At 44.7% G+C, this 13,928-nt stretch overlaps 1 protein-coding gene across 1 annotated transcript in view; it reads right to left on the minus strand.

Annotated features, from left to right (window-relative positions):
* The window catches only part of ABCA2 (ATP binding cassette subfamily A member 2), a 90,784-nt gene that overhangs the window by 26,277 nt on the left and 50,579 nt on the right, over positions 1–13,928 (minus strand). Inside the window, exons 18-25 of the mRNA XM_015426491.1 lie at positions 9,284–9,474; positions 8,085–8,235; positions 7,471–7,675; positions 6,423–6,587; positions 3,973–4,153; positions 2,846–3,058; positions 1,326–1,522; positions 912–1,094 (exon numbers count right to left, since the gene is read on the minus strand). Coding sequence (XP_015281977.1) covers positions 912–1,094; positions 1,326–1,522; positions 2,846–3,058; positions 3,973–4,153; positions 6,423–6,587; positions 7,471–7,675; positions 8,085–8,235; positions 9,284–9,474 — 1,486 coding nt within the window. The remainder of the gene's footprint in view (positions 1–911; positions 1,095–1,325; positions 1,523–2,845; positions 3,059–3,972; positions 4,154–6,422; positions 6,588–7,470; positions 7,676–8,084; positions 8,236–9,283; positions 9,475–13,928) is intronic.

Below are 13,928 nucleotides of genomic sequence, written 5' to 3' on the forward strand. Positions count from 1 at the left end.
GCAACGGAGGCTGGGCTACAAGGGGACAGAAGAGAGAACACAAGAAGGAATTAAGTGTACTAAACACAAACAGTCAAAAGGGAAGACAAAGGTACTGAAAAAGGGTAATTAAAACTCTGACAGAGTTGGAGAACCTTCCCAACACAGAAATATGTTTGGGGATGTTTCATTTTATAAATAAAGAGATGAACATAAGACTGCCTCATTCCAAGTGAGACCACTGGGCCATTTAGCTTAGCATTTGTCTACTATCATTGGCCACCAAATGAGAAGGGAGCACTCACTGGAGAAGGCCCTGATGCTGGGAAAGATTGAAGGTCAAAGAAGACGGGGACGGCAAAGGATGAGATGGTTAGACAGTGTCATAGATGCAACAAACATGAAATTGAGCAAACTTCAGAGGACGGCGGAAGACAGGAGGGCCTGGCGGGATATGGTCCATGGGGTCGCGAAGATTCAGACTCCACTGTGCGACTGAACATCAACAACTATCATTGGGTCTTGGCAGTGAAAGGTCTTTAACACCTGCTGTCAGACATCCCTTTTAGCTGAATATAGTGAGGATTGAGCCTGAGACTCCTATATGCAGAGACTGAGACTTTTGCCCTTCCCTATGACTAACAAGGGGAATGATAAGCATTCATAAAATTATTTGTGGGGGCAGAAGATTTTCACCTTTTCTCAGGAGCCATGAAACATTTAGCTGATTTGCAGTAGCTCAGGCTGGTCACAATGCAGACAGCAGTTTTTGAAGGAGGTGGGAGTTAGATTGCTCAGAATCAGGGTCCGTCACTGCCAGCAGCCCCTTCCTGTGGCAAAGACTAGTGGGAGAGAGGCTGGGGCTACCCACTGGTGACTCATTCCAGGTCTGGAAAAGAGATCGGGCAGAGGGGCAGGTCAGGAGCACTGACCTGCATTGGTTCGGGAGTCAGACTGCTTCTTGACCACAGTGAGTTTGTATCCATCACCATAAGTGCTCTTCAGGAAGAGGGGTGAGCCACAGCACTTCAGCTTCCCATGTGAGATAATAGCAATGCGATCCCCAAGGAGGTCAGCCTCATCCATGTGGTGCGTAGAGAGCAGGATGGTCCTCCCTGTCCAAGAAGAGCAGGAAAAGGGGAAGAATGACATCAGGAAGTACACAGCAAAGGTTGGAATGAGCTGCAACTTGAGATGAGGAGCACCTCTGAAAAAGGACTCCAAGGAGAGCTAGATAACTCACACAAGTAGGCAAACCATATAGGGCAGGAGTATGTACAACGCCCCAGGTTTTGCACCAGTCACTATTTGTAGAGCCCTGGGACTTAATTTTCTAGGCTGCACACCTTGTTTGTATTTGAGGATGAGGTCCCAGATGGCTCTCCTTGCATAAGGGTCCACACCAGCCGTAGGTTCGTCCAGGATGACTGCCCGCGATCCCCCAACAAAGGCGATGGCCACTGACAGCTTCCGCTTCATCCCTCCTGAAAGTGTCTGCACCAGTGAGTGGCACTTATGGGTCAGCTCCAGGTCCTCAATCATCCTAGAGGATCACAAACAAGGAGGAGGGGGATCGTTTGGGCTAGCACCAGGAATTTATTCTTTACTTTAAAAAAGTGAATCTCATCTCTGAATTTAAAAATATGTATGTTTTCAAGGTGGCTTACAATATAAACTTTAAAAACAGCAAATGGCAACAACATACAAAAGATCCTTTTTCAGGGACAAGGGGTATGTGCTGTCTATTTATTTGGCTAATTTACTAATTCCCAAACACAGGAAAGCCCAATTTAATGTTCTACCCTCTGTCTTTTTGGAAGGAAGATACCATGGTGTACCGTACCAGGATCAGACATGCCCTTGTGCGAGCGGGGAAGTTGAAACTTTTTTGTTATTTTATGTTTTAGTGCACTTCTTATGGCAATGTTAGATATGATTTCATTACTCTTATCCTTCCAAGCCCTCCCCGCCTGGGGAAATCAAAGGAATCATGTACTTCCCTTCTTTTCTTAGACCGTGAGCTCTGGACTGTGGATAGAGCCCCTAGATTTTGTGAGGCTGCTAGAGTCTATCAGAATTTTGCATTAATTTAATGAATGTATTTGCTATTTTTAATACCATCGATGTAATTTTTTAATGTAAGCGTTGCTGGTATGGCATCTATTTTTGTGCTGGTCTTTGACCATGATAAATAATTCATTCATTCACTCTAAAAACTCCCATTATAATAAATGAAATAGACAAAAAACAGTCAAGCAAAAAACCCCATCACCCTAGCAGCTTACCCAAAGGGGCGAAAACTAAGACATAAAACCAGGGTTGCCAGAAACTGCAGTAGGTAAGAAATGTACAAAGTCCATACACAGACAAGAAATACAAAACAATAGCAAAACCCTAGACAGAAAAGTTTTAACTAGCACCTAAAATTCCACAGCCTTGGTTTGTAAGAAGGCTAGCTGTAGGAAGGAGGCCCCATCTCCCATCACCACCCACCTTTTTTTCCACAGGAGAGGGCACACAGAACAGGGCCTCCAAAGATCAGAGATGCTGAGGAAGCTCATGCTGCATCTAGGGATCTGCAATCATGACTCCTCTTTGAGCACCCCTTGAGGAGGGCACAGCACACAAACCAAGACTGCACTTCCACCCCCAGCCCTCTGTTGGTTCTCTCCTCTTCTCCAATCACTTGGTGGAACCTCTGTGTGGGGCTTCCGAGATGGTCAAGAAGCAGCACAAGCTTTTCTCACACAGTTCTGAGCTTGCTCAAGTAGCTCTGTGCTGACATGGGAACACTTGCACCCATCCCCCAAGGGCGTCCCCCCTTCAAATAATTTCAACCACAGGAAAGAATGAGAAAGGTGCCTACTTATCCATCTCCTTGCGTATCTCCTCTTCTGCCATGCCCTTCAGCTGCGAGTAGAACCACAGGTGCTCCTCCACAGTCAATTTGTCAAAAAGGACATTGTGTTGGGGGCACATGCCCAGGTTCTTGCGGATCTCATCCATCTCTGTCCGGATGTCATGGCCATAAATGGTAGCAGAGCCAGAGGTTGGTGGAAAGAGTCCTGTAAGGATGGACCTGAAGAGGAGGGAAACGAGCGGGGATGACATCAAGTGTGGAGTGATGCCATCAAGAAGAGCCTCTCCTGCTGCCTACAAAGATGTGAGAAATGCGACTTCCTGGTCTCCATGCAGCAATGAGGGGCTGACACATTCAGATACGATCAGGACACCCTGGAATCCACATAGCCTCAATCTGCCATGAAATCTTACATCTTTTTTTAACAGTGGAGTATTTGATTGTAAGTGGGCACCTTCATTATAGTGCTTAGCACACACCCATAATATTAACTGGTTTGAAACCAGTTTGAAACCAGTGAAGACTGTCAATGATTTACCTTCCTTCCACCCCTCTCTCCCATGGAGATCTAAGGAGTGGCTTGAGAGAGTGCTGAGAATGTTTCAGTAGATAACCCCCCTCAGTCCTGTCACAGAAGTACAGTTCCTAGACTTCCCTTAACGGTGGTCATGACAGCTGTACATACTTGAAACTGGCTTAAAACTTGTCGTGTAAATCTACCCTTTGGAGATTGAAGAAACATTTCCAGAAAGTGGAAAGATGCTTTCTATACACCCTCCTACACCCATCCCTTTGATGGTGTGTCTGAATACCTTTCCCCAAGATTCAGGCAACCACCATCAGCTTCCAAAACTTTGCAAGACATGGTCCATATACTCATCTTCTCAGATTAAGTGATAACAAGCTTTCCCAGAAAACATGGAAGCTTTAATGTTTAAGCTGCCAATTATGGTTTTTGCCTGCCTGGTTCCTACTGAAGTATATATGTATGTCCAGTGAAAAACTACTGCTACTGGGGCTCCCCCCCCCTTACCCCTGGTGGTATCTGGCCTGGTCAGCAGCTGTTGAGGGGGAACATGACCCCAGGCTCCTTGACATTTGGTGCTTCTATGCCCTACAGTTGAGTCACTCACATGGTTGTGGTCTTGCCAGCTCCATTGTGGCCCAGGAATGACACCACCTGGTTCTCATACAGGTTGAGGCTCAACTTGTTCAGGGCCAATTTTTTGTCTGTCTTGTAGATTTTGGTCAGTTTGTCCACACAAACAACCAGAGGAAGGTGGGTTGGCTCCTCCTCAATGCCACGAGTCTCCTCTGGACACAGAAGGAATTGAAGTGTACGGGTTATTATTAGTTGTAACAGAGTAGGTAACTGTATACAAAGTCCTCCCTTACAGGAATGCAGTCATAACATCCTGTGACAATGAGTTCCATGGTTACACTGTCTGAAATTTCTCTCTGTTCTGAACTCACTACAATGAGATGCAATGCAGGTTTACAAAATTATGAAAAGTGCAAAGAGAATGCATAGAGCAAAACAATTTAAGTTCTCTTATAATATTAAGACTGTGATGAATGATGATGATCCACATAAAAATTCTAGAGAGTCACCACATAATACTTTCCTAATAGGATGAACCATAGTCTGACAAAATAGCATGATTCTGAGCTCCCACGAGCTCTTAAATCAGGCTTGAATTTCAGTACAGAAGATAAAGAGGAGGGGATATTGAAAGTGAAAAGTAATTTCAATACATGATGAATAAGCCCTTGGTCTGTACCCTGAAGGGTCTTAAAATGGAATACAGGATGTATTGCAGACATAGCTAGATTCTACAGTGCTGTGTGCAAAACAGATTTCAAACTACAGGGATAGAGAAACAAAACAAATAGATGGCCACTCTTAGAGAACAGAAAAGCCAGCAGTGTGTCAGATCTGTCTCCAGCGATAACTGGAACTGGGTCTCATTGTTAGGGCACAGAATAGGGAAAAACATTTGGTAACCTTTACATTAACAAAGCTGAAGATTAGTTTTAGGCAATACCTCTGCCTATGCCTAGTGTAACACTAGAATTTTTTTCCCCATTGCTTAAATGTTACTTTCACCCGTTTGCCTCTCCTTTTCAGATTTTCTTACATTTGCTGCAATTTTTAGCAATTGCTTTTAGGTGGTGATATTGTAAGCTTCCTGAGAATCATTTGTGATTTTTAAAAAAACCCAGGATAGGCATTCCCTAAGCAAACAAAGATAGCTGGCAATAGATTCAGGACACGGGGGAAAGAAAGTATGGTCCACTTATCACTTAGTATCAACTTTTAGGCACCAGGTGAAAACCTTTTATTCTGCACAAGCGTAATATTGATTATGCAGTGCTCTGCATTTTGCTGTGCTCTTTGAACAGTTTATGGAGCTACGGTGGCTCAAGTAGTTAAGACGCTGAACTGCAGGCTGTGGAAGGTCAGTAGTTCAGCAGTTCAAGACCCGGGTGCCGCATGACGGAGTGAGCTCCCGTCTCTAGTTCCAGCTCCTGCCAACCTAGCAGTTCGAAAGCAAGAAATTGCAAGTAGATAAATAGGTACCACTTCGGTGGGAAGGTAACAGTGTTCCGTGCGCCTTGGTGTTTAGTCATGCCGGCCACATGACCACGGAAACATCTTCGGACAGCGCTGGCTCTTCGGCTTTGAAACGGAGATGAGCACCGCAACCCTAGAGTCGGACTCGACTGGCTTTCGAGCAAGGGAACCTTTACCTTTTACCTTTGAACAGTTTGGTGAACATCAAAAAAACTGATGCATGCTCTGATGCTGCTAACTGCTTTCAATCTGCTTTATTTACCCAGGTGTTGGCTAAAGCATTGCTGCTTGACCCTACATTATCAATAACATTTTTCCCGTTAACTATTTTTATGGTACTCCAGTTAAAATATTGGAGTCTTTTTCATTGTTGCATGCTGCTTCAGGCATCTGGGTGTGGAGATGGGGAGACAGAGAAGCAGCTAACAAAGGCCTCAAGTTAAATAAATAATCTACCACAGAACACATAATCAGCTGATGGAATTCACTGCCACAAGATGCAGTGATGGCCATATACTAGACAAATTTACACACAAGGATGGATCTCAGTGGCTAAGTAGAACCTCCATGCTCAGCGGCAGTGTACCTCTGAGTGCCAGACATTAGGGGGCAAACACATGGGGAGGGGTTCTTGGCCTCATAGCTAGAGTGCCGGCATCCAGCTGAACTAAATGGCCATTTGGTCTGATTTGAGCAATGCAACTCTTACAATCCAGATTATCGTTGGAGGAAAGGGCTTTTCTTTTAAAAAACAGTAGTTCTGGAGCAGATAGGGTAATGAACAAAATGTGGTGATATAAAAAATTCATCATCACATGAGGAGTTCTTTCTGAAGAGGAAAATCCATGTGTTTCTAGTTGGTCTTTGTTGTCTTTCTCTGCACTTTCCTGAGTTTTATATTCTCCTTTCCAAGGCCACCAGAACTATGCCACATCCTCCCATCCCTCCCCCATGAGCTCTCCAGCCCCCCACTGCCTCCCTCAGGGCACTGCCACTGCCACTTCTTACCCAGCCTCCTGTTCTCCATGGCACAAGCTTGATCTTCTTCCATGACACTCAAGCGGGTGGTACGTGACCAGGGCCAAGTCCACTCCCAGGTCTCGGTGCGCCCGTTCCCCAGCCAGTAGGATTTCTGGAACGGGAAGTACCAGGGCCGGGGAAGGCCATACATTCCTGAGGAAGGAACAGGAGCTGGTGTGAAATCTGAGCTGGAGTCATGTCACAGCTAAGGGAATGAGGTGTGATCCAGAAGATTCCCTCATCCAAATTTTACCTCTGCCAAGAACTTACTATGTGGTTTTAGGCAAGCATCCACCTCTTTGACTGACACCATTGGAATATGGGCATAATAGTACTGGCCTACATTATTGAGGTGTTGAAGAGATTACAACAAGTTAAGTGTGCAAAGCACTTCAAACTCTGATTTTTTAAAACAAAATGTCAAGAGAGACAGCTGGGTGGTGTGCAAAAATTGTACGTCGAGAAACAGCAACAATGCAACCAGGATTCCCTGTCTTCATGTGTGCTCTGGCTTTTGTTACTTTGGCCCTGACAAACCACTACCTATATCTGATTAAGTTGACTTGGATATGACATGGATATAAACATCTACTTGCTTTGCAACCTCTGGCTAGGAAGAATCACATGTGGATTGACCAGGCAGGTGAATTTGGGGGGAATGAGTCCGCCCTCTTCCTTTCAAACATCAGATGTGTAACAAATGGCTAACACAGCTATCGTGAGCTTGGACAAGCTAGCCCACATTTAATGAACATCTGCCAGGACACCTGAATCAAGAACTACAGCAATCCTTTCTTAGCTATCTATTCCCATTTTTACCCTGCTGCCTCCACAGGATGCTGGACATGTTTCTCCACTCCTCCATTATATCATATTAACCCTATGAAGTTGGTTTGGCTGCCAGTAGATTGGCCAAATCTGCAAACCCACAAGCCACTACTCCTGGGTGTGCAACTTTGAAGCCACAGCATACTTTTAAGCAAAAGATGGACAGCTATGCAAGTCTGGCATACTCACACCCCCATCCCATACCTACCTGGATGCACAGCCTCGATGTACCAAGTCAGTATCCCGTAGACCACAGCATCAATAATCAACATCATCATTGATAGGAGAAGGTTGAAGTCATCCCCCTCCACAGGCGACTGGCTGAAGGTGTGCCACTGAATGCCCACGCCTGCCACCTCGTACAAGGCAAAGTACTTGGAGCCCAGCCCAAAGGCTGTGGTGGACATGAGGGACTGGGGAAAAGAGGGCCACAGAAAGTCAGGTGGTGTCATCTCAGCCACAAAGTACAGCATGGGTTCTCCCTACTCCAGACTATATACAAACAGCAAAAAATCTATATCAAGAAGAAATTAGTTTTGCAAAGTTAGGCACATACTTGCAGAAGCTATCCAGGGTGCTGAACACTGCCATGTCCTGGCTAGTGGAGATACAGTTGAGCCCACCTCTCTTGCTTTTGAGATTTTACCACCCATCATGGCATCCACATTTTCAGCAGCTTCATCGTACAGTATAGAAAAGTGGCTTGAAAAGGGTTCTTCTTAGGAACCAGAATCTCTGCATTTGCTACCAAATTCTGTGCTCACAAGTTACATTATTGAGAAAAACAATCAAAAGGAAGGAGGAAGGCCCCCATTTACTCACAGCTATGCACTTCTCAAAGGCTGTGATCTTGTCATGGGCCACTTCCTCCCGGATGGCAACGTACATGTAAGGGACATAGCTGAGGAAGTAGATGATGCCTCCACAGGCAGAGGCCAGCTTGGCTTTGGAATAGAGCACGGACACCAGGAAACTGAGAGAAACAAAGCAAAAATAACACAAACCCACATTCTTGCAACAAGAGGGAAAACGAGTACAACCCCTTCTCAAAGTGAATGTATTCTGCGGGCTAAGACTCCAAGACCTTCCCCAACAGGCGCCCCCCCCTTTACATACAACAAGGTCAGAGGCAATGCAAAGTATTTCTAAGATTGCCTGTTCTTCCTCTTCTAGGTTAAGGACGTGCCCCTTCTGGGTGCCTTGCCAGAGGGCCCTTTAAATCCTGGGGCTGTTGGCACTGTCCCAGAGTGCACACAATTCCCTCCAAGGCAGGCTTCTGAGCCACAAGCCAAGGCTGAAAGACCCCAGATTCCAGGCTAAGGAAATGCAGAGGTGTGGGTAAAGTGTTCAGATTAAGCAAATATATGTCAGACAAATTGGACAAAGCAACTCAGGCTATTTCCCACTGAAGTGGTAAACTTATGTCTGGGTTAGGTTGTGTTAAACTATGCTGCAGGTGGGGGCTTGGAATCCAATACTTCTTCACTCAAAAGAAAATCCCCTCACACAAGAAACTAGTATGTCAGGGAGGAGGAGGTGATCTAGAATAAGGCTTGCCAGACGCAGGGGATTTTATTAAGAAGCGTTCAGTGTTGTGAGCCCCAACCTACAGCCCGAGGAGACTCAACACAAACACAGGCTGGCTACTCCTATGAGAACGAAGAGAAAGAGAGAGCTGTGAACTAGCAGATTCCCCCATTCAATTCTCATTGCTGGCACAGACAAGGCGGCCCTCTGCAAGCCACTCTTCACCATTTAGCGGATTTTATGTTTTTGTTTTTAAATCATCTTGTTATTTGATTGCGTACACTGCTTGGGAGAAAGAGGGATGTTTGTCCAAAATACAGGACAGTAATGTTTTAAAATTAAAATAGCCCCCATTCACAGTACGGTGATACCACCACATTACAGAGAATGTTCGGAAAGTGCTCGGAACGCACAAGATGAATCCTGATTGTGCTGCTCTCCCATTCCCTTGCCTCCGTTCTGTGGCCGCCTATGCAGTCCCCTCCCCAACTCACCAAAACATGATGGTGGCCACTGCGTAGATGGCAAGGAAGAGCCAAATGATGAAGACATCGCTGTGCATCAGGACCTTTCCATACTTGAGGATGGCAGTGAGCGCCGTGACCGAGATGGAGAGCTGGACAAAACCCGTGATGAACCAGGCCACCCAGTGCACAGCATTGTTGAGACCCATCATTTTCATCACCTGTCAGGAGAGACGGGCACGGAGTAAGCCCAACATTCCCATCTCTATGACATTTTAAGGGAGCTCTCTTTAACCCTCATGCTTTTTCATAAAACAACTTTAAGCTGCAATGTGGAGGAAGACACAGATCTATACTTTTGTCCTTTCACACTTCCTTGGGGGTGCTTGAGGTGGAGCACATTGTTCCCTCTCTCCCCATTTTATCACAACAGCCCTGTGAGGAAAAGACCAGAATGAGAGAAGGATTGGACCAAGAGTATCCTATCAGCTTCATGGCAGTGTGGGGGCTTGAACACATTTTCCTGAATCCTAATAGCGTTCATATAAAATTATTTGTGCAAGGAAAATGGGATTTACTGAAGATTTCAGCCACATTACTGCAGTCACACATTTACCTTCAAGTAGTCCCTGGCTCAAATCTCACCTGGGATATCAATTTGAAAAATCAGCTTACCTGAGGCCCTCTCTCTCAGCCCCAGGCCCCAGCCACCCCATGGCTATAATATGAGGATAGCAAGACTAAATTACCTTACAGGATTTTCATTTCATTTAGACAATGTATATTTCACCATAGAAGATATTAAACCAACCAATTCAAATATGGAATAAAGATCAATTAAAAGTCTGGGCAAACAAGAACGGTTTGATCTCAACAAAGCAGGTGCCGGGCAAGCCCTGAGGGCATGTCAGATGTGGTGTCGCCACTGCGGATGCCTAGCTGCCACTCATCCACATGGCTAGAGAGCACAGGCAGCAGGATTTGAGACATAGATCTTGACTAGCAAGCAAGACAACACATCAGGCGACTCTTCAAGTGGCCCGGCCACATAAACACATGAAGCTGCCTTCTTTTGAGTCTGATGGCTGGTCTATCAAAATCAGTATTGTCTAACCTGACTGATGGTGGCTTTCCAGCATCTGAGGTTAGGGGTCTTTCGCACCATCTATCTGATCCTTTTAACTGGAGGTGCTGGGAATTGAACCTGGGACCTTCTGCATGCAAGCCAAATGCTACACTGCTGAGCCACAATTCCAAGCTGATCAGGGCTTTAAAAAGTAAATTATGAATAGTGCCCTGATTGTTCCATGGGCAGCCAGAACTGTGCACACAAAGCGCTTTGAAAATCTCAAAGTATATTCCTCTTCCTCCTGCAAGGCGACTCTCACACTCTGAGTCAGGCAGAGGCAAAACGTGTGGGCTGGAGTATTTTGTTCACAGCTCAGCACTGCTTCACCATCCCCAGGGAAGTGCTGCCTATATCTAAGCTATTAAACAGCCATTTGTTGTATTGATCCACCAGCATTCGTGGCCAGCCATCCCCGTTCCCTGCTCTAGGCCAATTCTTCTCCCAATGACTGCCGGTTAACTAGAGACTGAATGTCATTGTCTCATGTGGGGCTGAGGTTGCAGCCTTCATAAAAATAGATTTCCTTTGAAAAAAAAAAACAGATGAGTCTTTCCATCAGCTGCATACAGCCTACCTGGATTCCAGGGCCAGAGACAGACAGTATGTTTTTTTGATAGCTAAACATGCTCTGAGAGGGGGTTTGCTGCTCGAGGTGTACAGTAGGAGTATGCATTACGAAATTCCCAAACCGAAAATATACATGGAAATTGCTAGTTCAAGTGGTTACAGTGATGGCAAACACAGAGTTTTCAGTGGAAAGGTTAAAAAAGAAATACTGTCAGTCACTCGTGGTGACAGTAGGAAAATGAAATGAATGCAGGCAGGTTTACTTTTTTTTAAATGCTGGTGGCTGGAGCTATTTTCCCAATAGGAATCAGTGGAGGAAACTACAGCTGCACTGAGTGGAACCTACTTTATGGGTCTATAAACTCAAACCCCTTGGCCCTATTCACTTAAACCTTTGGGGTGGAGTTATTTAGATTAGACTACATTCTGTGCAAATTTGGTGCCATTATTTTTATAAACAGCTGCCCTGGGCTCTCCAACAGATTCCCCCCGAACGTAATAACCCCCAAAGCACCATAATCTGAAAAACCACATGGATTTGAACCCCAAACTGGGAATGTCCTACATGAACATAAGCAATTATGGGGGAAAATTCTTCTCTAAACACGAAAGTATAACAAGTTTTTTCATAGCACATACCCTTAAAGCGTAGAGCATCATCAAATTAAGCACTAGGAATATATGGAGATATCGAGCACAATAATTTTTTTAATGTATTGCTGCATCGATCTTCCAATTCATACTGTAATTCTTCCCTGTTCAAGTTCCACTAATTGTATTATGGTTTCAAGACACTGCTGACCAGGCTAGATAATCCTGAGCTAGATGCACCGAAAGCCTGAGTTTGTATAAGTACTTTGAATCAGGTCCAAAAACTAACTGGCCATCAGCACAGATGAATCTAGATGAGTGAAACATGCCTCTGGGCAACTTGCTCCTGTGAGTAATCTGGAGGGCTGGATTGCAGAGCAGCTACAGTGTCCAAACATGCTCCAAAGACAACCCCAAGCACAACTGTATGGAATCTTTTCCACTGATGTAATCCATTGGAACAGCTTATAATTTAACTCTTACCGAGATAGGCTGCAAGCTAAAAGCTCTACAAGGATGCTGTATGCAGAGGACTTCCCCCTGATACAGTTTTATGTGCAGCTCATCTCGTAGTCTTTGCATAGATCAGCACCGGGAGGAAGCCCTCTTGGCAGCCGGCATGCTCTGTCAACTCCCTTCCTTCCCTTAGCCAACAGAGGCACATACTCAGAGATTTACAGCCAGCCCTGCCTGGCTCAATGCCCCCGCCAGTTCATCATGCTCTCGTTAAGTGGCAGCCTAGGGAGCCCAAAAGGAGTGTGGGTGGTGCCAGCATCAAGGAACAGAAATGCAAAGGAGGCTGGCAGGAAAGGAGAGCCCTTGCCAGGAATACCAGCAGACCATGGATTCTTTGCAGGGCAGTGTAGTCATTTCGCAGAGAGGAACGACACAGTTAAGACTGTTAAGGAGACAGAATGATTTTGGTAACAGAGTGATGTTAAGGAGGAGGGCAGAGGCATGACTAGAGATGATCAGAGGAGGCAGAAATTGCCACTGACAAAGACTGCCACAGGAAAAAAAGATTAAGGACAGGGATTCACCAAAGACAGGTATAAAAGAACAACTGTATAGGGTTCATCTTCAGAAGTAGGGCATACCTCCAACACCGGATGCCTTTTTCAGAGATGGCACAGAGGTTGTGAAAATCCCTCCCTAAACATGTCTGCCCCTTCCAAATGCTTTTGTTTTTCCGTAGATGACCGCTGGTTAGAGTTGGTTTTATTCCTCTGAATGATTTCAGTTGTTTAAAACATGGACACCCTGCCTTATCTCTTTGCACTTAAGACAGCTAACAATGTAGTAGCAAGTAATAAGGACAGAGATCACCATTTAGGGACCTATCCTGAATGGGTCTACACACAAGTAAGTCCCATTCTGTTTAATGGGACGGTGTTCCTAGGACTGCACAGGAAGTCCATTAACAAAGGTTTTAAAAGGACAGATGAAAAACACACCAAAATGGTTCTTGATTTTTTTGTAACTATATTATCAACTTTATAGGGTGGTGATGGCACTTACACAACATATGATTAGCTCTGTGGCATTTAGTGTGTGTTGTTTAGTGTTACTAGAGATCTGCCTCTTAAACCCTGTTCTGTGCCCCTGCCTTCAGAGGCAGGTGGCCACCAGAGACAGGGCATTTTCTGTGGTGGCACCTCAACTTCGAAATACAATCACTTTAATAAACCTTTAATAGCATATACAACATTAAAATCAGAAACAGAAAGTGACACAGTCAAGTAAAAAACTGGAATAATTATAAAATCATGAAACGGAGTTTCCCAAATTTTTCACTCTTATCACATCAAATAAAAAATTAGCCACTGCCACTGTAATCTCTGCTGTTGTATCATTCCATAGAATTTGACATTTTCTTTCATTAGAAAGGTGATATTTACCATGCAACCAAAAGTTTAACCATTTTCCCCTAGCAGATACATGCAATGAACAGTCCAGCAGTATGTGCTCAATTGAATCAAGAGAGCTTGAACCACAGTCACATCTCCGTTCATACTTAGGAATATTATGAAACCTACCATACAGTAGTTTTGATGGAAAGGCATTTACTCGAGCAAGGGAGAAAGCTCTTCGATGGCTAGGGCTATCCAAATTATACAAATACTGGGGAATACATCCCACATCATTCTTAAGATTTAATGAAGCTGAAGAGCAGACAGGGGGATGAAAGGGCTGCAGTTTTTGAAACTCAATATCTAAAAGCCTCTGTTTGATTGTATTAAAAATATACACTTCAGAGGAGAAAGCTAACTCCTCCAAGGAGAGGCCCAAAGATGTTATTTTGGATCGAATATTCAAGTCCCAAGAGGTACTATGAATTTCCTTTAACAGAAAGGACAAAAGCGAACCATCTTCCATGTTAAAATACAA

The sequence above is a fragment of the Gekko japonicus genome, unplaced genomic scaffold, assembly GCF_001447785.1.
Source record: "Gekko japonicus isolate JY-2015 unplaced genomic scaffold, Gekko_japonicus_V1.1 scaffold1195, whole genome shotgun sequence".
Classification (NCBI taxonomy): Eukaryota; Metazoa; Chordata; class Lepidosauria; order Squamata; family Gekkonidae; genus Gekko; species Gekko japonicus.